The sequence below is a fragment of the Balaenoptera ricei genome, chromosome 2 (assembly GCF_028023285.1).
Source record: "Balaenoptera ricei isolate mBalRic1 chromosome 2, mBalRic1.hap2, whole genome shotgun sequence".
NCBI classification, from domain to species: Eukaryota; Metazoa; Chordata; class Mammalia; order Artiodactyla; family Balaenopteridae; genus Balaenoptera; species Balaenoptera ricei.
In genome coordinates this window covers 51,265,614-51,291,545 of record NC_082640.1, presented here as the reverse complement: position 1 = coordinate 51,291,545, position 25,932 = coordinate 51,265,614, and the positions used below count along the sequence as shown (strand labels likewise).

The 25,932-nt window shown below is 43.2% G+C and overlaps 1 protein-coding gene across 8 annotated transcripts in view; it reads left to right on the top strand.

Annotated features, from left to right (window-relative positions):
• Positions 1-25,932, top strand: part of ADAMTS17 (ADAM metallopeptidase with thrombospondin type 1 motif 17) — a 359,201-nt gene that overhangs the window by 74,894 nt on the left and 258,375 nt on the right. For all 8 annotated transcript variants that reach the window (XM_059912613.1, XM_059912610.1, XM_059912612.1 and 5 more), the window contains exons 5-7: positions 11,142-11,225; positions 11,930-12,087; positions 19,573-19,616. In XM_059912613.1, coding sequence (XP_059768596.1) covers positions 11,142-11,225; positions 11,930-12,087; positions 19,573-19,616 — 286 coding nt within the window. The remainder of the gene's footprint in view (positions 1-11,141; positions 11,226-11,929; positions 12,088-19,572; positions 19,617-25,932) is intronic.

Sequence of the window (25,932 nt, the reverse complement as noted above, 5' to 3'; positions counted from 1 at the left end):
GTCAAAAAAAGTTACAAGAGACAAAGAAGGATACTGTATATTAATAAAAGTTTCAATACAGGAAGAAGATATAACAGTTACAAGTATTTATGCACCTAATAACAGATCATTAAAATATATGAAGCAAAAATTTGTAGAATTGTAATGAGAAATATGCAGTTTTCTAAAATAATAATTAGATAGTTCACCTCCCGCCCACCCCCCCCACCTCTCAGTAGTGGATAGGAAAACTAAACAGAAGATAAGTAAGGATATAGAGGACTTGAGCAACACAATAAGCCAACTAGATCTAACAAGATATACAGAACACTCTTCCCAATTACAGCAGGATAATACTTTTTTTTTCAAATGCACATGGGGCATGCTCCAGGATATATTGTATATTAGCTCACAGATCAAGTTTCATCAGATTTAAAAGATATCATACAAAGTATCTTCTCCAACCACAGTGGGATTAAGTTAGAAATCAGTAACAGAAGGAAAACTGGAGAATTCACAAATATGTGGAAATTAAACAACACACTCTTAGACAACCAGTGGGTCAAGGGAGAAATCACAGGGGAAATGAGAAAAATGCATAAAGCTGAATTAAAATGAAAACACAATATACCGAAACTTATGGAACACAGTGAGAGCAGTGCTCAGAAGGAAATGTATACCTGTAAAATGCTTACATTAAAAGAAGGATCTCAAATCAATAACCTAACTTCACACCTTAAAGAGCTAGAAGAGCAAACTAAACTCAAAGCTAGCAGAAGGAAGGAAATAATAAAGATTAGAGCAGAAATAAATAAAATAAAGAATAGAAAAACAATAGAAAAAATCAACAAAACCAAGAATTGATTCTTCAAAAAAATTAACAAAATTGATAAATCTTTAGCTAGACTGATTAGTTAAAAAAAACTTGAATTACTAAAATCAGAAATGAAAGTGGGGGCATGACTACCAATTCTATAGAAGCAAAAAGGATTATAAAAGAATACTATATGAATTGGGCAATTGGGATTGACATGCATACACTGATGTGTATAAAATTGATGACTAATAAGAACCTGCTGTATAAAAAAATAAAATAAAATTAAAAAATTAAAAAAAAAAAAAGAATACTATGAACCATTATATACCCACAGATCAGATAACCTAGATGAACTGGACAAATACCTATAGAAACACAGAGCTTACCAAGACTTAATCGCAAAGATCTAAAAAATCTGAATAGACCTATAACTAGTAAGGAGATTGAATCAGTAATCAGAAATCTCCTGACAAAGGAAAGCCCTGAACCTGAGAGCTTAGCTGGTGAATTATACCATACATTTAAAGGAGAACTAATTAATCAGTCCTCCTCAAACTCTTCCAAAAAACTGAAGAGGAGAAAATGCTTTCTAATTCTTTTCTATGAAGCTAGCATTGCCCTCATACCAAAGCCGGATAAAGACACTACAAGAAAAGAAAACTGTAGTTCCTTATGAATAAGAAAACAATTTCCCTTTTGAACATTATTACAAAAATTCTCAACAAAATACTAGCAAACCAGAATCATACTGTGCACCATGACAAACTGGGATTTATTTCTACAACACAAGGATGGTTCAACATACAAAAATCAAGCAGTGTAATACACCACATTAACAGAAGGAAGGAAAAAATCACATAATCGTCTCAATTGATGAAGAAAAAGCATTTGATAAAATTCATCTGTCTTTCATGATAAAAAACACTCAACAAACTAGGAATAGAAGGAATCTACCTCAACATCATAAAAGCCATATATGAAAAACCCATAGTGAATGTAATACTCAATGGTGACAGATTGAAAAGTTCTCCTCTAAGATCAGGAACAAGACAAGGATGCTTACGTTCACTACTTCTATCCAACATAGTACTGGAAGTCCTAGCCAGAGCAATTAATCAAGAAAAAGAAATAAAAGGCATCCAATTAGGAAAGGAAGAAGTAAAATTATCTATGTTTACAGATAGCATGAGCCATGTAGAAAATCATGAAATCCTACACACAAAAATTAGAATAAAATAATTCAGCAAATTAGCAGGGTGCAAAACCAATATACACAAATCAGTTGCATTTCTGTAACAGTGAACAATCTGAAAAGGAAATTAAGAAAACCATTCCATTTACAATAGTGTCAAAAAGAATAAAATACTTAGGAATTAATCAAAGAGGTGAAAAACTTGTACACTAAAAACTACAGAACATTGATGGAAATAAATTAAAGAAGACATAAATAAATGGAAAGACACTGATGTTCATGGATTAGAAGTCTTATAATTAAGATGTCAGTACTGCCCAAAGCAATGTACAGATTCATGCAGTCACTAGCAAAATCCTAACAACATTTTTCCTTGCAGAAATTGAGAAATCCATTCTAAAATTTGCATGGACTCTCGAGAGACCCTGAATAGCCAAAAAAATCTTGGAAAAGAAAAAGTTGGAAGACTCACATTTCCTGATTTCAAAATTTACTACAAAGGTATAGTAATCAAAACACTGTGATACTGGCATAAAGACAAACATATAGACCAATGGAATAGAATAGAGAGCCCAGAAATATACTCTGACATATGTGGTCAAATGCTTTTCAACAAGACTACAAAGACCATTCAATGGGGAAGTGACAGTCTTTTGAACAAATGGTGATGGGAAGACTGGATATGTACACGCAAAAGAATGAAGTTGGACCCTTACCTAACATCATATACAAAAATTAATTCAAAATGGGTTAAAGACCTGAATGTAAGAGCTAAAACTATAAAAATCCTAGAAGAAAACATAGGGGAAAACTTCCTGACATTGGATTTGGCAATAATTTCTTGGATATTACACCAAAGGCACAGGCAACAAAAGAAAAAAGTAGACAAATTGGTCTTCACCAAATTTTAAAACTTTTATGCATCAAAGGACACTATAAACAGAGTAAAAAGGCAACTCAAAAAATGGGAGAAAATATTTGCAAATTACATACCTGATAATATCCAGAATATGTAGAGAACACCTAAAATTCAACAACAACAACAACAAAACTAAACAACCTGATTTTAAAATGGGCAAGGGACTTGAATAGACATTTCTCCAAAGAAGATACACAAATGGCCAGTAATCATATGAAAAGATATTCAGTGTCACTAATCATTAGGGAAATGCAAATCAAAACCACAATGAGATATTATGTCACTCTCATTAAAATGCTGTTACTAAAAAAATTGTAAAATAACAGGTGTTGACAAGGATATGGAGAAATGGGCACCCTTGTGTACTGTTCTTGGGACCATAAAATGGTGCAGCTCCTTTGGAAAACAGTATGATGGTTCTTAAAAAAAATAGAATTTTAATATGATTCACTTCTGGGTATATACCCCAAAGAAGTGAAAGCAGGGTCATGAACAGAAACTTGTACACCCATGTTCATAGCAGCATTATTCACAATAGTCAAAAGGAGGAAGCAACTCAGTGTCCACTGAAGGATGAATGGGTAGACAAAATGTGGTATATACACTCAATTAACTATCATTCAGCCTTAGAAAAGGAAGGAAATTCTGACACACGCTACAAGGATGAACCTTGAGAACATTATATTAAATGAAATAAGCCAGTCACAAAAGTATAAATACTGTACAAATACTGTATGATTATACTCAAATGAAGTGCCTGGAGTAGTCAAATTCATAGAGACAGAAAGTAGAATGGTGGTTGCCAGGGGCTAGAGCAGGATGGGGAATGGGGAGTTAGTGTTTAATAGCTGCAGAGTTTCAATTGGGGAAGATGAAAAAGTTCTGTAGATGGATAGTAGTGATTGTTCCACAACAATCTGAGTGTACTTAATGCCACTAAACCATACACTTAAAAATGTAAATTTCATATTATGCATATTTAACAGAATTTTAAAAAACCCACCCTGCTTACTGTCTTTGCACCATCTATAAGCTCATCTAGGTAGTACTGTGTGTACACCTTTGTCGTTATTTCCCCAGTGCCTTGTACATGTGCAGGTGATCAAGAAATTTTTGTGGCGTCTGTGAACTCATAAATGAGTGACTAATGCCATTTTCTAACATCCTTTGCAAAGGATTTAGCGCTGAAGTTGTGTAAACACTGGCTTTCCTTTTTTAATTCCTCGATTAATTTACATCTGAAAAGCCTTTTGTATTCTAAGCATGTCACACAGATGTGGTGTCCTAAACTCTAATAGAAAGTGTTTCTACATAAATGCAATTACATATTTACACCTCCCACACAGCCCACTGTGCTATGGGTGGTCCCCTTCAGCCCCTGTCATATCTTGTCCTTCAAGGAGGAGGTATCAAGATGGAGCTGATAAAGCAAGTGTGGTGGGAAAGAACTGTTCTGAGAGCATGCTTGGCTGCTACAAACGACTTCACCTCTGAGCCCTGTTGAATCAGTCTTCAGAGCAACAGAAGAAGTGGCTGCTATGAGAGCAGAGCCACTTTGGTCATTTTTGAAGACTTGTAAAGCATGGAAGCGGTACTAAAACAACCCTGGCATTGTTGCAGGAAGGGGGACCCCTTCTAGGGCCCAAGAGTGGGCTCTTGTCTAACACTTGGAAATGAATTGACCAAGGAGACATGTGTGCTGACAAAGCAAGAGACTTTATTGGGAAGGGGCACCCGGGTGGAGAGCAGGAGGGTAATGGAACCCAGGAGAACTGCTCTGCCACATGGCTCTCAGTCTCAGGTTTTATGGTGATGGGATTAGTTTTCGGGTGGTCTCTGGCCAATCATTCTGGCTCAGGGTCCTTCCTGGTGGTGTGCTCATCGCTCAGCCAAGATGGATTCCAGCGAGGAGGATTCTGGGAGGTTGGTAGGACATATAGACTGGCGTCTCCTTTTGACCTTTCCCGAATTCTTCAGGCTGGTGGTGGCTTATTAGTTCCATGTTCCTTACCAGGACTTTCTGTCGTAAAACAACTCATACAGATGGTTACTGTGGTGCCTGGCCAGGGTGGGCGGTTTTGGTCAGTGGTTCCCCTACCAGCATCATGCAGAATGGTCCCGTTTTAAAACAAGGAATAAAGGAGCTTTGTAAATCACAGAGCAGTGAGCTTGGCTCTTGTATCAGTCAGGGGTTTTGATTATAAGCAGAAGAAACTGGATCTGGGCTAACTGAAGCAGAAGAGAAACATGTTTTTGGAGCTGTATACGGAGGAGCCCAGAATCAAAAGGAAGACTGGGTCACCAGCCTCAGAAATGGGGAGAGGGTAAGGGGCAGGAGACTCAAGGGAGAGAGGCCAGGCAGCAGGAGAGAGCAAGGCTGAGTTCCGGCCAGGAGTGTGGGCTGCAGTCCTGCTGCCACTGTTGTGTCCTGGGACCATCTCTCCACTGCCAGTGCCCCTCCAGGGCTTCTGTGGCAAGCAGAGTGAGTTTCCACCTGCTTTGGTTTCTACAGTGGAAAGAGGGTTCCTTCCTTTCTCCAGAGCTCACCCAGTGGGGAACTTTCCCCAATGAAAACAGCATCTTTAGCCAAAAAAGAAAAAGAAATTTAAAAAATCCCAACAAAGTGTCCAGACACTACACAGACCAAAGCATAAAAGAGGTTCACTCACATGACATATGATTCTGTGGTTCCACTTTGGGGTATATACACAAAATGAATTGAAAGCAGGGTCTCCAAGAGATATTTGTTCATGGCAGCATTATTCACAAATAATTCACAAAAGGAGGAAGCAACCCAAATGTCCATTGAAGGATAAACAAAAATATATATGTGTACATATATACACAATAGAATATTATTCAACTTTAAAAAGGAAAGAAACTGATGCATGCTATGACATAGATGAACGTTGAGGACATTATGTTAAGGAAATAAGCCAATCACAAAAAGACAGGTTCTGTATGAGTCCACTCATAAGAGGTGCCTAGAGTAGTCAAATTCATAGAGACAGAAAGTAGTGGTGGTTGCCGGGGGCTGAGGGGAGAGGGTTATGAGAAGTTGTTTAATGGGTGCAGAGGTCCAGTTTGGGAACATAAAAAAGCTCTAAAGGTGGGTGGTGGTGATGGTAGCACAATAATGAGAATGTATTTAACACTACTGAACTGTATACTTAAAAATGGTTAAGATGGTAAATTTTATGTTATATGTTTTTTACCACTATAAAAAAAAATGAGATGCACTCACTAATTCCATTCAGTTATATTTATTGGGTACCTAATGTGTGCTGGGGACTTCCTAGGGACTGGGGATCGAGTAGGGACCACAACAGGTCCCATCCTCATGGAGCTCATGTGGTGGCACCAACAGACAGTACTCAACACACAAATCAGGGATTTGTGTGCAAATTTTATAAACTGCTATGCAAAGATCCAGGTGATAGCAAGTGACTGGGGCAGTCAGGGACACCTCTGTGATGAGTGACCCTCCACTTAGAAGGGAAGGCATTACACTGACATAAGGAGCCAGCCAGTGGGAGTCAGTCTGGCATTTGGGAGGCACAGGGAGAGGTCATTCCTGGTGGGTGATGGGGAGGGTGGGGCACAGTGAGAGGTGCTCCGGCCGCCCCCTCAGGAGTCAGGGCATGGAGAGCCGGCTTCACTGCATGTGCGATGGGGAAGCTGTGCAGGGGTCAAGTAGAAGAGTGGTATACACTGATTTGTGTTTTAAAAGATCCCTCCACCTGGCTCAGAGGGGTATAGAGTCCCACTGGGCTATGTGTCCCAGCAATCCGCTCACCTGTGCAGGAATGTGTGGAGGGAGAAACTTCGGCCAGACCTGTGTCTCTGAGCTGTCAGCAAGCTGCAGTGGGTGCCCTGAGTGGGCTTTGGTTGATTTTCCAAATATGCTGTAGTGCCTTTTTATGTACGTGACTTGATTTTTCTTTGGTTGGGGGTGGTGGTGACACAGAAGCAGGAATATTTTGAAGAACAAATTGCAGATGGAAACAGGTGGTGCTGACACTAGAAGCCCTGGGTTTGGGCAGCCAAATTGGAAAATGGGGTCACTTGACAGAGCTTTGGTTGTTTTTAGCTTCCTTAACAACCACAGAGTGGAATGAAAACCTGAGACGCTCCAGGCAAGTTCTGTTTGGAGGAAAAATGACATCAATTTGACTCAATTACCATGTGAAACAGACAACAAGTCTCTCTCTGGTGAGCAGAGAAGCTAGCAGCAGTGCTAGAGCACTCACTGGTTCCCACACCCCAGTGGCCATGATGGGAAGCTGCTGGGGGGCTTGTGGAATGCAGATGGCTGGGCCCACCCCCCTCCACCGGGTTCTGATTCATGGGGTCTGGGGTGGGCTCCAGAAGGCGTTTCCAAAATGTGCTCAGGCCATGTTGGTGCTGCTGCTTCAGGGACCCCGCTCAGAGGGACTGCTAGAGAATATAGCCCCCTCCAGGGTGAGGGTCTGGATGGGTGCGGCCTGCGATGTGAGGGAGTCAGCTCCACTTCCCGTCTGTCCCTGGGGAGGCCCTAAGTCACCAGGTAGGTGGTGCTTATGTGAAAACCCCACCTGGCATTGCGAACAGCTCCTCCCCACGTGCCCCCATCACCTGTCCCTGTCTACCCCTCCCTGATCGTGTCCCCATGTCGCCCAGCCAGGTGAGCCCTGCAGTGCGCTGCTGGCAGTGGGTCCACCCACTCGGCCCCCAGGCTGCCAGGGAAATGTGACAAATGAAGCTGGGGCTCTGAACATTTTCCAGGATGCAGCCAGAGCTGGATGCAGGAGACAGACTTTCCAGACAATTGGTTGTGCTGTTCCCTGCCCAACCAGGTGTCTCCCTAAACGTCATGGGGCCGCTGCCTCCAAGACTCTCCTGAGTGTGAATTTCCATGGGCGAGGAGGACAGGGAGACTTCCTTACATGTCTTTGAGGCCTGCTGCTTTGTGTTCTGTGGCTGTCGTCGGATTCTCGTCTGGCTCGCCTGGCTCGCCTGGCTTGGCACTGGGCCTTGAGGGAGATCCTGTGCGTCTGCCTGGTCCTGCGCTCTGCTGGGCTTTGTGGGAGCGTGGTCTGCTCAGGTGACAAGGTGCTTTAGCTGTGGTCGCTCCCGCCTGCTCTCCTGAATGTGGGCGTCCCAGTTGCACATCAAGGGGGGGTACCTTCCTGCAGGCTTACTAGAGAACGTTGTTCAGAGCATGAAGCTTCTTGTCTTAAATTAATTAATGAAAAAGTTTTAATTTGGTAAAATACACATAACAGGATTTACCATCTTAGTCATTTTTAAGTGTACAGTTCAGTATCATTAATTGTATTCACATTGTTGTGCAACCAAACCTTAGAACTTTGTCATCTGGCAAGACGGAAACTCTACACTCATTAAACAACAATTCCCCATCTTGCCCTCCGTCCCAGCCTCTAGAGCATGAAGCTTTTCTCCCCCTCCAGCTCACATATTTTTTGTGTATTTGCTCCAAGAAAAGTACCTGAGCCTTTTGGGGTCACGGTACACGGGATGTGCAGAACTGTCCTCAGCCGGAGAGGAAAAAACGGGCGATTCTGATGAGGGAGTTTGTTCCTATAGCTTTGTCCTTCCTGAAACTTACATCATTCCATTCAGTCTCTGTTCTTTATGCTGCTTTCAGGGGGCGTGTCAGAACATCACTGAGAATTGCTTTCCTGTGTTATTGCTTTAAACCCACAATATTCTTTAATGTCTTTGGCTGCCGTTGCTGTTACAGGCAGTGTTTAGATTGCACCTTGAAACCCTGTGTGACTTGAATTTTCTCCCTCATAATTTCAAGTTTTCATTGTTTCTAGTTTTCATGTTTTGAATTGAGGTTTTCCAGTTTGGGCCCAATCCTAAGGCTGAATATTTCTGGAAAAATTTGATTTACAGCCGTTGGGTGGTTCTCAGAAACAAGGAAAAAGTTATGTGCTTTTCCCTTCTTCACTCAGGTTTAGGGATAGGTAGTTAAGGCATGACTTCAGAATTGGCCTACAGATGGTCCAGTATAAAAAAAAATGACTGCAATTTTGTTCTTGAGGAAAGAAAAAGTTTTGGGAGGGGGTAGTGAGAACAGAAGAACTGAATATGTTGTATTTTTCCTTGTGGGAAAGAATATTAAATTACACAAAGATTCTGTTTTGCTTTAATAATAGTTTTCAAAGAGAAAAATCCAAGCACTGACACAGCTAATTCCTTTGTCACACAGATGCTCAAGCACTGTGCGTGCCTGGCTTCTGCCGCTTATGTGCCCGACGCCGTGTCCAGCTTCACATGGCCTGAATTAACTGTGGCCGTGCTGTTGGCTGTGGTCATTGCTTTATGTTGCTGCTGATGTACTGGAGAGAACGTTTTAATGCCCCTGCTAGAAAATTCTCCCTCCGGATTATGTCTATCAGGAAAAAAAAGCATATTCAAAACCAAGTGAAGTAAGTTAGAGAAAAACAAACACTATATGATTTCACTTATATGTGGAATCTAAAAAACCTGAACTCATAGATACAGAAAACAGATTGGTGGTTCCCAGAGGCGGGGGGTAGGGGTATGGGTAGAGGTGGTCAAAAGGTACAAGCTTTTATTTGTAAGATAAATAAGTTCTGGGGATGTAAGATACAGCATGGTGACTATAGTTAACAGTACTGTATCGTATATTTGAAAGTTGCTAAGAGAGTAGGTCTTAAAAGTTCTTTCACAAGAAAGACAATTGTAACTATGTGAGGTGATGGATGTTAACTAAACTTACTGTGGTGATCATTTTGAGATATGTATATATTATATATACTATGATATATAGTATAATATATATAATCATCATGTTGTATACCTGAACCTAATACAATGTTGTATATCAATTATATATCAATAACACTGAAAAAAAGGACATAATGAAACAAAAGTATTTTCCCAATTTAAAAAGAAAAGGGAATATTTAAAAGATTCTTATCTCTTCCCTCTATATCTTACACTACTACCCTCATCACCTACTCCATTGTACCTCCCTGAACCCTGCTCTCTCCTGAGAAGGAACTCAGGAGGATCGTAATGATCTGGGGGTCCTCAAATCCGATGGTTTTTTTCTGTCTACGTCAACTTTCACTCCTATGCCTTACTTGAGTTTCCCTATCTCTCTTCTTGAATCCTTTGATTTCTTGATGTTGAGATCCTTATAATTAAGTTCTACCAACAAGAGGTGCAAAACTGAGAGGGGCATATCCTTTTCTGTTACTATGACTTAATCTCACTGACAAACTTTGCTTAGAATGAGGAATTCAGGGAAAAAAGGAATATGGCCTTTTTGGCTGGACAATCTGGATTTGGATTGTAGTCATAGTTGACTGGCAGTGGGTCTTGAGCTGGTGGCTTTATGTCACTGAGTCGAGGTTGGTGGAGACACCAACCTTGATGGGTTGTGATGAGGGTTAGAGAAGATACAAGTTGACATCTGTGGCAGATGGCCACAGGCATGGACCTCCCCCATCCTTTCATAAAGATCCCCTTCACCTTCCTGCAGGAAACACCAGAATCAGCAGACATCCATTTCTTTTTTTCAAAATCACCTGTCCTATACATTTTTTTCAACCAACTGATTTCCAGTTTATCTTTGCATGTATATGTTTGTATGCACACGTGTGTGTGATTCCAGAGTTTTCTGTTATACTTGTTTCTCTTGAGGAATTTATATTTATGGTAGTTTTTTGGTCTCAGAAGGCCTTTTAAATAAAATCTGGGTTATATATCTCATATATATGTATTTTTTTGTTCCAATAAGACTTTATTATGAATATTGACATTTGAATTTCATATAATTACTCTTCTTTAGATTTTTTCTGTACTGCAAGAACACAGTTTAAAAAAATTTTTTTTAATTAATATAATTTTTAATGAATAGAATTTATATTTCATTTTATAAACAAATACATTTATATTTTATTCATTTATATTTTGTGTTTTAGATTTATAGGAATATTGAACAGGTAGTACAGAGAGTTCCCATACACAATTTCTCCTATTATTGACATTTTACATTAGTATGGTATGTTTGTTATAACTAATGGACCAATATTGTTACATTATCGTTAACTCAAGTCCATAGTTTGTGCAGATGTCCTTAGTTTTCACCTACTATCTTTTCTTTGTTCCAGGATCCCATCCAGGATACCGCTGTTGTTGTTTTTTTTATTTTTGTATTTATATCTCTATCTATTTCTTTTTTTCTCTCTTGACAGGTATACAATATGTTTCAGCACCAGAGCCTTGGAATTAAAGTTAACATTCAAGTTACCAAGCTTGTCCTGCTACGACAGCGTCCTGTAAGTCCCCATCGGCACAGTAACGGAAAATGTAACTGGTCTCCAGGCTTCCTAGTTGCTGTTGAGTGCTGAGGAGGAGTCCAAGTGTTGTATTTTATCCTCCTTCCCTGGCTTTGCAGATGGCAACAGTGTGCCCTGGGCCAGGGACCAGGGATGCCTGGTGAGAGGAGGACAGGTACTGTTACTGGAGGCTTGGTGTGCAGTCAATCTGCTCAGAATCTCAGAGGAACCCTGAGCAGTGGGCCTGTGTGCCTCCCTCCTTCACTCCCGCATGTTTCATGAGTGCAAAGTTGATGGTGAGGTCTTTGGAATCATGGCTACTCTTCTGGAGCTATACCTGAGCTTCAGGCCAAATTTGGGTGCCCTGTAGCATCATTTTCTGGTCTTTTGATTGAGTGCATTTCCTTATGAAAGTGTTACCTGCAGAGTTAAGCAGTGAACGTGAGAACGTTGGGTATGCTGTTCAGTTTGCCAAAAAGAAGAAAGCTTTTCTTTAATAACATAGTCTTCAGTCAAACTTATAGATAAGGCCCCTGATGGCCTCTCTCTGGGTCTCTGCATCTTCCTACCAGCATTGTGGGCAGGTGACATTGAATGACGCCCCGGCGAGCAGCTGTCTCCACCTTAACATCTACACTGTCTGAGCATGAACTCTGGCTTCCCTGGGCATTTGCTTCTGTAACTGCCCCCCTGATTTCTTTTAGGCCAAATTGTCCATTGGGCACCATGGTGAGCGGTCCCTGGAGAGCTTCTGTCACTGGCAGAACGAGGAGTATGGAGGCGCACGGTACCTTGGCAACAATCAGGTTCCAGGAGGCAAGGACGATACGCCCCCCGTGGATGCCGCTGTATTTGTGACCAGGTAAAACTAGACTCTGCCTGGAGCTGCAAAGGGAGAAAGGGAAGGCATTTTCCATTGGAGAGGACAGATGGCAATTTGCTAGGGATTCAGGCTTGGAAATCAGACTTTGGGTCACATGTCTGATACCTTGGATTCCTCATCAGTAAGATAGGGATAAATGATAGTCCTACCTCCAAGGTGTGAGGATTAAATGAGCACAGGAAGCACTTCTCACAGTGCCTGGCCCACAGTAAGGACACAAGTGTTAGCTATTATTATTGCTATTGTTATTGTTAATATAAAACTACTGAAATCCTAGTTACCCAAGACTCTTAAAACTTCCAAGAAAATTCATCTACTACCTCTTCCCAGCACCAAATATAATGCTTACTGGAAAGAGCTCATCTGTGTTTGAGGCTGCTTCCAAAGTGGGAGAAGTGAATACCCCGATTTTCCTGTGGAGGGAAGTCCATGCAAGCGTGTGTGTGCTGTGCACAGCTCATCCATGGGTACTCTTGGGACAACAGCAGCGGGCAGAGATGCCTGTGGAATTCACGTAGAGTCTCCATTTGAAGCAAGAAGCTGAGCTTCTTTATAGGCTACAGAGCTGGACTTACTCTTCCTGACTGAGAGGGAAGCCAAGGGGCCCGGCAATGGACTATAGAAGCCAAAGGCAGCTTTCTATGCAGATAGCAACAATGTTATTTTAGTTTTCTAGGGCTGCAGTAACAAATTACCACAAAATGCTGGCTTAAAACAACAGAAGTTTATTTTCTCACAGTTTTGGAGGCCAGGAGTCTGAAATCAAGGTGTGGGCAGGGCCGTGTCTCTCTGAAGGCTCAGGAGGGGAGGATCCTTCCTCCTTCTTCCTAACTTCCGGTGGTTGCTGCAATCCTGGGCATCCCTTGTCTTGTAGATGCATCACTCCAGTCTCCTCCATCGTCACATGGTGTTCTCCCTGTGCCCACATTTCCTTCTTCTTGTAAGGACACCAGTCATTGGATTGGGGCCCAGCTTAATCCAGTGTGACCTCATCTTAACTTGATTACATCTGCAGTGACCCTTTTTCCAAATAAGATTACATTCACATGGACTGGGTGTGGGGTTAGGACTTGAACATATCTTTTTGGGGACACAGTTCAACCCATGATAGGTATAGATGTGGCTATTTCATTTTTTCCCTATGTCTCAAATCTCTGTTAGAAAAATTGATTTTCCTTGGTTGTTTTACTTCAGTGATGTAAATAAAATGTGTTATGTGTTCACACCAAAATCCCCTTTTAGAAAATATGCAGAAATGTTTTGTGATAATTTAATCCATTAGGTTAAAATACAAAATTTTATGTTTTTGAATGAATATATCATGAATACATCAACTTTGAATTTTAAGATTTTTTTTTTTTTAATTTACGGAAACTACTTCCAAAATTACATGCTTTCTTTTTCTCTGAGTTCAGAGAAAGGGAACAGTTTACCATGTCTTTAGCTTAAAGATAACCTGCCCTTCTAAGAAGAGTTAAATCTGGTTTAAGCCTTTGGTTTTGAGTCCAGAAGGGCTCTTATTTTGCACCTCTTGGGCCATAAACAACAAGCCCCTGACCTGATGACATCCTCAAGGTAGCTGGGGATGGTCTGTGACCCCAGCTTCAGGCACCCTGTAGCAGGCAATATAGCACCCTAGGCTTCTCCTCTTAAAAAAACCCAGAACATGCACATTGCCACCATCAGACACCAAATAGATGCCTAATCACTCTTGTAGATGATTCATCAATTGCCAACCCTAAAGGGTTAAAATGTGATCTGTAACACACTGATCCATTATGAGAATGCTTGCTGCTTCTACAGGATGTGATTAAATGTATAATGGAACATTTGAGAAGTCTATTCAATAATTCTGATTGCCAACATATAGCTGGTAGTCTACCAGGAACCAAGGACAAGGCGTGAGCATGACCTTGTACTTACCTTAGATCTGGTTTTGCCCACCCTGGTGAGTACTGGGAAGCCCTAGGTACCACCTCTCCCAGCAGCTCTGGCCCCCACACTCGATGGCCAGAGGCTGCCGTGGCTCAAGGCACTTTGAAATAGCTTTTGGAGCCTATGGGGCTTTCCATAAAGCACTGAGGATTACAGTATTCGGCTTATGGCTACCACCCTTTGAGAGTGGATTTGATTTGTGAGGCAGGCAGAAGTCCTTGGGAACCATATCTATATGTGACTATAAATTAATGTGCTTGATTTTCCAAATGATAATTAAATGAGGACTAAAGACCTTTCCTAGAGAGGAGCTCTAAATAACATCATCTTTGGAATATGCAGCTAAACTTCCAAGGTTATTACTTTGAAAGTGGTTTGTGTAAATACTATATAAAATGTATAAATTCTGGTGTTTTGTTCAAAATAATAACCTATGGGAATTTTCCCTGTATTGCTTCTTTGCTTTCCTGCTGTTTCCTTTCTTGTCTGGGTAGAGAAAACACTTGCAAGTGGTCTTGGTTTGGGAACGACTAGCTTTTTTTCAGAGGCAATAGATGTTACCAGAATTAGTGTAGACAAAACTTCTGGATTAGCCTTTTTACAAAATGCCATCAGAGAGACTGAATGCACCCTCAGCCTGAGAATGCTCTCCGTTAGGCTTTATTTTTTCCTTTCTCTTTTTCCTGTCTCCTAACAGCTTATTTACCATACTGGAAATATTTTGCATAAAAATGTTCTTTACATCTCATACCCATTAGGATGCCTACTATTTAAAAAAACTCAAACAACAGAAAATAACAAGTGTTGGTGAGGATGTGGAAACATTGGAACCCTTGTACCCTGTTGGTAGGAATGTAAAATGGTACAGCCGCTGTGGAAAACAGTATGGCAATTCCTCCAAAAATTAAAAATAGAACTACCATATGATCCAGCAACTCCACTTCTGGGTATATATCCAAAAGGATTTTGAAGAAATATTCGTACACCTATATTCATAGTAGCATTAGTAATAATAGCTGAAATGTGGAAGCAACCCAAGTGTCCGTTAGTGGATAAATGAATAAACAAAATGTGGTGTTTCCATACAAATGGAATATTATTCAGCCTTAAGAAGGAAGGAAATTCTAACACTAGTTACAACGTGGATGAACCTGGAGGACATTTTGCTGAGTGAAATAAACCAGTCATAAAAGGACAAATCCTTTGTGATCCCACTTATATGGCATACCTAGAAAGTTAAATTCATTGAGACAGAAATGGTAGTGGCCAGGAGCTATGGGGAGGAGGGAATAGGGAGCTGTTTAATGGATATAGAATTTCACTTTTGCAAGATAAAAAGAGTTCTGGAGATAAGTTGCACAACAATGTGAATATACTCAACCCTACAGAACTGTGAACTTAAAAATGGTTAAGATGGTAAATTTTACGTGTATTTTACCACAATAAAAAACTTTTAAAATGTTCTTTTCTAACTAAGCACATTGAAGGGGGTGGTCCTGATTGCAAGCGGGTGTTTCTGAATGGGGGGGCCGGGGAGGCAGATGCCTGGTGGCCCAGGAAGGCCAGGTTTCTTCAGATGCAGGCAGAGCCGATGCAAAGGCCTCCATCCCGCTCTGTCACCTGCAGCCAGCCCAGGAGCCTGTGTTGTCTCTCTCCATTTCGAGCCATCTTGATCCCTCTCACTTCTGTGGGGAGCTGCTGGACTGAACTGATTGGTGCCATCTGTCCTCTGGGTCCTCACAGACGTTAAACTCCAGACCTCCTACGAGGATGGGGTGGCAATGATGGAGTCGGGGCTGGAAGCCAATTTGGCTGAGAAGCATCGTTTAATAATTAGAGGCTGAGAGCTGCAATTCCTTAGGCTGGGATAATAATGGGCTGATGTTTTCACAGGGAAATTGGGTGCGAGGCAGTTGCTGCTCTGGAGAAGCAGTCCTTTCCTCCCAGAATAATCCAAGCTGAGGGTCTAATTGGAGGCCGCACAGGCCAACGGTGTTTAGGGGCCAGCATCCTCAGGTCCTGGGACTGGCTGATGTGAGGGTTTCTTCTCTTTTTGTTTTCCTTCCGGGCTGTGGCTGAGCCCGAGAGTGTATTCTCCTGGACGCCCACCAACTGTACAGATGGCTAGTTGCCAAGATGTGAGCATGACATCGCGTCCAACAGAAGCTGCCGAGCAAGGAGCGGCAGGAGCTGCATATCCAGCAGCTGCAGCCGTGTGTAGGGCCAGCAAGGACCTCTTAGTAGGCTGAGTTTGGGGGCCATATGGGACCCGCACAGACTGGACTTCAGGGGACTTCAACACCTGGCACGGCCTTGCCTGTGGCTCCACATGTCCTCCAGAAAGCCAGGAGTTTTACCCTGCAAACCCAGGTCTATGCTCCTGGGAGACATCCGGAGCGGCATGCATGGCCAGCCCAGAGCGCGACCACCAGGATGTCCAGCTGTTCCTACACCTTCCCTTCCCATGTAATTCCACCCAGTCCCAGGGACGGTCCTCCCTCAACCTTTGGCCTTGCTCATGTGAGAGCTTGGTGGGTACCTGTGGTGTTATGTTTTTCTGGGTTTCCAAACACAGGGGAGAGACAAGGCCACTGATGAGCTCACAGGGCACGTTGAAAGTGATCTGGAAATGTATGCCGGTCATTTAGTAAAGGAGCCAGTATTTATTAAACCCCAACTGTATGCCAGGCAATAGGTTATGCACAGGACTAGCTATGTAACTTGTGGTGCCCAGTGCAGAATGAAAACTCAGGACCCCATGTTAAAAAATTCTTAAGTATTTCAAGATGTTGAGAGCAGAGCGTTAAAGCAGGTTGGGGGATGGGAGGCTTCTGAGTAAGGGGCCTGCATGATGGCACAGCTCACACATCCATGGAGCCCACTCTGGCCTGTAGATCCACGTAGCCTTCCTTCTGTTGAGGAACAAACAGCAGAATGTGAATGTGAACAGACTGAGAGGCTGGAGAGCTGCATTGGGATGCTTTTTTTTTTTTTTTTTTGTGATTCCCCAGTTGATCCCTGCAGCCCCTACATGTGGGTTTGGCATGAGTTTGCAGTGGGAGCCAGGGTACCTGGAGATGAAGGTGACCCTGCAGGCAGAAGGCTTGCTTTTCCTTTTCTGAGAAAGGACCTTGAACAGGCAAGGGAGAGAAGATTCAAATTTTGGCAACCCTTTCAAGCCAGACCTCTAATTGAGCTTGGCCCTCCGTGAGCCCACCATACGTCCTCCCACTTCCTCAGGAGAAGCAGTGAGTGACGCTGCAGGGTCCATCACTTGAGACCACCCGTTTCCCTCCAGGGAAGCGGGGGGATGAGAGAACACACAACGCCCTGTCAGCCATCTTCCTCCAAGCTGGCCTGAGAGACAGCTAGAAGGAGCTGGGGCCAATCCCCTCAGCAGCCCTGTTCAGTCTGTTTAATTCTCTTCTGTGGGACTGATGGCCACACACCCTTTCTCCCTTTGCCCAGGTGAGACAATGCGATGATGCTTTCAACACTTTTAATTGCTCACTCTGGGAAACCCTGGAGCGAGGTCTCAGGACAGTCTGGTCTGTGTGTGTGTGTGTGTGTGTGTGTGTGTGTGACACGCCCAAAACATTCCAATGGGAAGGGTGTCAGATCAAGAATGTTGAGTTAGGGTTAGTTGGATACCAGACCAGTAAACATATTTATGTCCCTAATTTTATTTGTTTGTTTTCTTCTCTGCCTCTGTGTCTTCCTTGCCACCCTCTACTGCCTGTTAATTAGTCTTCTGAAAGGTCGTCTTTGACAGAAAAATCAAGGCACGAGTCTTCATTTTCCTATGGTTATTCCATCTCCATTTCTATGGAGGCTCCCTGAACCTCCATAGAAAAGAAAAGCCTGAGGGTCTTGAAGCCTTCCTTTTTCCTTTGTTAAAATTATTTTAAAATTGATTACCAAAATATATACGTTCATTATGAAAAAATTAGAGACGCAGTCAGCAAAACCCATGTGGGCTGCTTAGGGGATTGGCCCAGCTCCTTCTAGCTGTCTCTCCGGCCAGCTTCAGGGCCACCTCTTCAAAGCTGTCACACCCATGCCGGCTGCCCTTTCCTCTGGGCTCACAGGATGTCCAGGGTGCCTGGCAAGACTTCTTGGCCTGAGGCAGTGGCCTGGACCAGGAAATTCTGTACATCAGAGCCCCAAGTGGAATCTTTTAAACCTACAGATCTGGCCTCTGCAGGTCTAGTGGGTGGGTAGAGTCTTTGACAACTTTCAGGCCAGCCTGAAGCAGAGCCAGGGTTGGGAACAAGCAGGTTTTGCTCCACTCACATGGACATCCGCATGGTGCTGAGAGACGTTAGACATGGGTTACATTATGGAGGCAAATAGGACAGAATGTGCTGTGGTTTGGAGTGGAGGTAAAAGGAAAGCTGATGATATTACATTGCCTTCTTGTCATTGTCCCCAGTGTGAATGGCAGATCAGATCCTTCCGTGAGAGTAGATTTTTGACCGAGAGTAGGAAAGGAATTGAGGACACTGAATGCCGAGGTGGGGATGGAGTGTCAGAAAGGGGAAGGTATTATCCCATGAGGGAAGGCGACGTGTGACCCATCCAGGACCTGCCACTTTCATTGACAACTTTGTTTAGTGCCAACCTGACAAGAACCTGACCCATTTTTCTTCCCAGAGAATTTTTTAAAAGTGAAATGAGACGAGGTGCCTTCAGAACACACCTTTTCAACCTGAAGCTGCGCTGGAGTGTGTTTAGAGAGCTGCAGATGAGTGGGTGCTTTCTACCAGTCCCCACGGTACGCCATGAGAAGATGAACGTGGGGCCAGGCACTGCTGTCCTCACCCAGTCCTGGGCAAGATACCTCCCCAACCAGCGCTCTGGTCAGCTCCCAACTAGGGAACTTATGGGCAGAATAGTGGGAATGCTCCGGTTTTGGAAAAGAATGGCCCAGATTCCTCATTTCATACCTCACAGGCCAGAGGGAGGCCCTTGTACTTGCAGAACCGAGGCTGGATGAGATTTCGAGCATCTTTGCTGTTTCATTTGTCCACAGCCACACACCTGGGAGATCCTAGGGAGCTTTAAAGAATATAAGTTTTAGAAATGACTTTTTTGTTGTGTTCTCATGTAAGTGATACACAGTCATTCCAGCATCTAAAACCAGTTGCTGCCCAAGTAGAGTAACTTAGGAAGTCACTATAGTTTGATGATATTGACTAATAATTATCTCTGATAGATGACTTGGTAAACATCTTCTGAAACTTTCAGCGTTGGAAGGAGTCCTTCCAGCAACTGAGTGTTATTTATGGAATAGTTCAGCTATGAAAGGAGGATCTTACGTGGGGTAACTGGGCCTACCAGTTGGAAATGTGGTTAATCTTGGCAAATGCTGCTAGTTATTCTTCATTATAACAGGTGGCAACTAAAGAGATAACTTTGTTATGGGCAAGATGAGTAATCAAGATTAATTAGATTAATTGACAATGTTTTCTTCTCCCATTCTTGGAGGTACTACACACACCTGACTATTTCTTTTTTTAAATTTTTTAGGACAGATTTCTGCGTACACAAAGATGAACCTTGTGACACCGTTGGTAAGTTTAGAGTTAAAATAATAACTCTATACCCTGTGATAATGTGGACACTTGATAACACAGTCTGAAGGAGCCATCCTCAAACAAACTCTGCCTTTTCTGTTACCTCTTTTTTTTTTTTTTTTTAGAAATTCACGTTCTTTTATTTATTTATTTATGACTGTGTTGAGTCTTCGTTTCTGTGCGAGGGCTTTCTCTAGTTGCGGCAAGTGGGGACCACTCTTCATCGCGGTGCGCGGGCCTCTCACCATTGCGGCCTCTCTTGTTGCGGAGCACAGGCTCCAGACGCGCAGGCTCAGTAATTGTGGCTCACGGGCCCAGTTGCTCCGTGGCATGTGGGATCTTCCCAGACCAGGGCTCGAACCTGTGTCCCCTGCATTGGCAGGCAGACTCTCAACCACTGCGCCACCAGGGAAGCCCTGTTGCCTCTTTTTTTGGTAAATTTGGTTTCTGATTTTATTTTACTTTTCTTCTTTACTAAAAAGTTTTGTAGTTGCTTATGGCAGAAGGCATCTAGACAAAGGGTTAGTAAGGAAGATATGAAAAGTTCAACCAAAGGAAGGAGCCCTCAGGCTCTCCTGAAGTGACTGTAGTTGGGTTGCATTTGTCTCTGAGCCTCTTGATCACCAGTGCAGGAGGGGGACCTCGCTGAATTACACGATTGTCATGAGACAGAAGCTTCACCAAGTGCCATAAGAGGTGAAGTGTGACTGCAGGGTTGTGGGACTGGTGTCCTTCCACAGCCTTGGCACCAGGCTCATCGCTTTCTGGTCAAACAGAAGTGATGCTGACATGTAGGGCTGGCAAACACAGTTTCCCTCTCCCCCTGCCCTTCTACCTACACCTCCTCCCCCACCTTCCCCCTCACTTGCCATTTCCTTTCTCTCCTATCTTCAGTTATATCTGGCTTGCTCTTGAACTCTCATAGGTTTCAAATTGGAACCAGTCTTTGAGTGTAGGAATAGAGCACTTGGTTAACAGAAACCAAGAGGGTTTCCCATTTTGTCTGCTATAGCACAAACCTCTATTCACTAAGAGGTTGAAATATTGCACCACCAAAAGCAAGGTTTGGAATTGAATGTGCTTAGAACTGTATGAAAATTGAAGGAAAACAGTATAGGATTGAATATTTATTATTGTGGAATTCAAATGTTAAAAACCTGTGCTTCCCGTGGAGTACAGGCAGTGGGTAATCCCGGGCCTTCTCTCTGGCTTGGCCAGGTACAAGCTGGGTGATGTTCAGTAAATCTCCATAATCCATGAAATAGTCACTTTGGACTAGGTGACTTACAGGGTTTTTCCAAATCTAGTAGAATGATAGCTAGCATTTATGTCACATTTTAGAGTTTCAAAATGATTTTTTATACTATACTTTAGCAATCCTCTAGACAAATCTGAGAACTAGGTGTTAAAAACCAACTAACCAATCTGTGCTTCGTTATTTGCGGGCTGTCTCCATAACAGAATTACTAGGCAAATGCAATGTGAAGTAAGCTTTGATAGAGGGTTAGCTGATGCCCGAGTCTATTTGGGGCTGTAGAGGACTGGTATATGTCCATCTCTGTCCACTGCCATGGCTGCCAAGGCCTGTGCTATCCAGAGGACTGGCTACTTCTTCCCAGTGTTCACAACTCAGCTCTGACACCTCCACACTTCACCCAGGAGGGGCTTCTGCTCCCTGCCCCTCCTGCTCCCTATGCTTGCCCCTGCGGAGACATGAATCCGTTGTACTGCCCTTGTCTGCACATCTTCCTTGGAAGACTGTGCTACACAGAGCAGTCTGGCTTTAACCCATGTGTCATGTCATTCAGCGCCTGGCACAGGGCTGGAGAGGCTGAGTCACCACTGTTGATCCAATGAAGGAATAAACGAATGAATGCAGATGAAGGAACTATAGTATTTTTGAGTAATGTACATCTAATGACCTGGTTTTCTTTCATGTGATTTAGAGCCAGCTTTAATTTTCTTTTGAATATGTAACTTTCATATCTGCGCAGGCAGCTAGCTCTCTCAAGCATCCTTCCCTCCTCTAAACCACATCACCACACTACTTGTATTCGTCTGCTAGGGCGGCTATAACAAAATACCACAGACTGGGAGGCTTAAACAACAGAAATTTATTGTCTCACAGTTCTGGGGGCTGGTTCAAAATTAAAGTGTCAGCAGGGTTGATTTCTCCTGAAGCCTCTCTCTTTGGCTTGCAGATGGCCATCTTCTCCCTGTGTCTTCACATGGTCTTCCTTCCATGTGTGCCTGTGTCCTAATCTCCTCTTTTATAAGGATACCACTTATATTGGATCAGAACCCCACTCTTATGACCTCATTTAATCTTAATTACCTCTTCAAAGTCCCCATCTCCAAATACATTCACACTACGGGTTATGGCTTCAACTTAACGGTTTTTCGGGGAAGACAATCACAAAAGCTACATGGTGTTTTATTAGTACACATTTGTCTTAATGTGTCATAATTTACTTGTACATATTATCAAGTCAGTAAGAATAATGGGTAATTTGATAAAAATAATAATTTGAAAACTGGGTTTATGGCAATCTTATAGCAGTCTCATCCAATTTATTTCTGTATTTTTTTACCTTTATATTTTGAAATAATTATAGAATTTCTTAAAGTTGTCAAAATAGTACAGAGAAGTCTCATACCAATCATCCAGCTTCTATGGTAACATCTTATGTAACTATAGTGGATTTCTGAAACCAGGAAATTGATTGGCACCATGCAGTCAACTAAACTACAGATCTTACTCAGGTTTCACTGGTTTTGCATGCACTCATTTTTGGTTATGTTTTTACCTATTGTTCCATGACATTTTATCACATGTGTGAATTTGTCCATCCACCTTAACAATCAGGAACAAAACTGGTCCATCCCCTCCAAGCAGCTCCCTCGGGCTGGCCCTGAAGAATCACCCTCTCCTTCCCTCCCTTTCCCTAACCTTGGTTACTACTTATCTGTAATCCATCATTGTAATTTTGTCATTCCAGTATCCAATTTATTTTTGTATTTTGTTTTGATTCCACGGAATGGAAAAATAATCTGAATCACATAAATATGTGGTTGCCAATGCTAAGAGATTTTGAACAGCTGCCTTCAAATCTCAGGATCCAGCTCTAGCAGGAAGGGCTGTGCCCTGAGTTTTTTAGAAAATGAGATAATCTGGTACCTTGAGAAACTGGGAAGGCTTGGGGGTTATCAACATCTTAAGTTTGGTATATAATAGTGTTTTTTATTTGCTTCATTGTTTTAATTAGAGTAAAACTTACAGATAGTAAAGAGTACAAATCTTGATGGATTTTAAAAATTTATGCCTATACTTGTTTTTTAGTTTATCTCTTACTCACTGAAATAGTTTTAAAGGAGCGTTTTGAATTCTGTTTTAATCTATTTTTTAAAATTGTGGTAAAATATATATAACATAAAATTTACCATCCTAATCATTTTTTTAGTGGACAGTTCAGTGGCATTAAGTACACCCACATTGTTGTGTAATCATATGCCTGTATTCTCAGACAACTACTCAGATTAAGATATGGAATGTTCTCAGCCCCCAGAAGTTTCCCTCATGCCTCCTCCAAGTCCCCCAGAGGTACGCCCCCAAAGGTAACCTACGGTTGTAAATGTTTTAATCACTGTTTTTTTAATAGTTTAATTAAAAAAAAATAGTTTAAAGTAAATTTCAAAGTTAAATTTGAATGATTCATTTGAAGAATCTCTGAGGTAGTGGGTGGAGTTTGGGGTTCCATGAATAAAATTGATACTTCCCCTCTACACTGCCCAGTCTGCATTAGCCCAGCTCATCAGACAGGATTCCTGACAGTGGAAACAAGCAAAAAGGGCATGGATCAGAAGGGGGACTGCCCCTGAGGCTGGAGGACCAGGTTGGAACACAGCCAGCGCCTGAGGGAGCCCTGGAGGGGGGAAGGCTGCGGACCCCAGGCAGAGGTCCGCATCAGGGCTGAGAGGAATGGCGCCGTCTGCCCCACAGCCACCATGTCACCAGCTCCCCGTTCCGAGTCTTGCTCTCAGTCACGTGTCTGCCTCTTTCTACCCCCACCTGCATGGGGGTGAGGGTGGCTCTGGCCCTTTGGGCTTCCATAGGGAGGCAGCGGCACCTCCCACAACGAGTGCATTCAAGGTGGGTCTGTAGAGGGGTTGCTTTACGGAGGAAGGACGATGCTGGACAGCTCAGAATGACAATATCCACTACATCCCTGATCTTTTTGTAAAGATTGAAACCCGAGACACCGACACATCCTCTGTGCACATGACAGGGGTCCTGCTGACACAGGTGATGGGGCTTCCCTGGCCCTGATTCTAAGGTGGTCCTGACTCCTGTGGGAGCGAGGCCTCACCAAGCTCCTCCACACTGGCTGGCGGCTTGACTGAGCAAACAAGTGGACACACTTCTAAAGATTCACACCAGACAGACCCTCCCTTCCTCTTGGGCCACTATGGAAGGGGAAGGGGTGACACTTAGAGGTCTTGCTTATCTCCACCTTGGGGGAAGACACACACAAGGAGAACTTAAGGCAATTCTTAAGGCAGCAGGATCTGGGAAAACAGGCTTCTTCCCTAACAGAAGCAGCTGCCCTCTTACTGTGGTTCCCACTGTGCACATTTCAGACTTGCCTTTGCGGGGTGTGGGCTTTTCCTCTGTTGAATTGCTTCATCCTGTGTGATCTGCTTTCCTGCCACCATCCTAACGAGGAAGCCTCCTACGTGAGAAAAGGGTGCCCGACTTCCAGGATCGTGGAGGCTAGAGACCTCTGGAGGCTTTTGCTGGCCCTTTGCCCTCCTCCTCCCACACCCTGGGGCCTCTCTCGGGTGCTGGCCTGAGCAGTCATGTCTAACCACAGCCTGGCTGACCAGACACGTCTTAGTTACGGTCAGGGGGTGTGGGGTGTTTGTCCTGCTCCTACCCTTGGCTGCAGGCTGAGCTACGATGATTTTTTTTTGACAGTCTAATTCAAGTTTTATGAATTTAGTTTTAATTATCGGGATTTATTGTTTTCCTTACTTGGTCTCATAATAGTTTTTAATTACTGGAAAAGCCTTCCTTTTCCTCCCCCAGGAGAGGGATGTGATGGTCCTACACAAAGGAAAATGGAGATATTCCACAGCCTCGTGAAATATGTCACACAGAAGGCCAGGGAGAGGCTGTTGAGGGGGTCCAAGCCCGGTTGGTGTCCTGGGGCCCTGCTGCTCTGACATGAGGGTCCCTTTCCACAGCTGTCCCTGAACTTGGGTGGAAGGACCCTTCCTTGCGTGGCCCACAGCCCTGGCGCTGAGCTCCCTGAGAGGTCTGGCCGGACCAGGGGGCACGTCATAGATGTGGCCACTGACCTCCATGCAGCGGGTCTATCTGTGAGGGAGGAAGGGGGCATCACTGACAGGATGAGTGTGTCCAGGAACGAAGCATCTCCTTCAGAAGTCTGCTCCAGGCCAGCCCTCCATGGGGCCATGGATGTAAAATGTGCTGGAGAGCCAGTGAGAGGCGAGGGAGGCTGGGGCTACAGTGTCGCAATGCTGCCTCGGCTGGGTTTTTATTCACTGAATGTGTCATAATTTAGGGCTCAGACAAGAAAGTAACGCCAAGTTTTATGTATAAAAACAAACATCAAAATGTATCTCTCTGGCTGTACATTATCCCCTTTACAGTGGTCACCCTGGACGGCCATTTGCTTGTTCCAATCCCAGTGCTGTGGCCAGAAAGTGTGGACACCCGCTTGTGGATTTCCTTCAGAGTGAGCATTCATCTTCTGTCTTTTCATGGTGTTGGTCAGTCTTCATTCTTCGAGAGTGGTTTTGAATTGTGGAGGTGTCAGATGTTCTATTCGCTGAATGAGGCTGAAAAATATTGTTTGAGGTAAAAATTCAAAAGTTTTATTAGTCAGCTTCGGGTTTCTTTGTTTCTGAGGGCTTTCCTATATGTTCATTTTACTTTACTTGTTATTCCTTGGGACCTTACAGAAGTCACGGTTCACTTTTGCTTCAAGATTGTTAGAAGTTGTCTCAGATGATTGCCTTCGGGGGAAGCTGCCCCATTGAATGAACAAGTCCTGAGGGGTCCATCTCCTTACCTCATACCCATCTCACGTTGGGCACGGTGCACCCTGCTTCAGTTTCAGGCTTATCCACACCATGTCTTTTGTGTCTACTCTGAGAAGCTTACGAAGGAGAAGGCTTAACATTCAATGACAGATTAGTTGTCCCAAATCAGACAACCTGAGGTCTTCAGCAAATTCATCTATTTGTCAGAAGTTATATTGGTATTTATAATAATGCTCTAGACCATTCT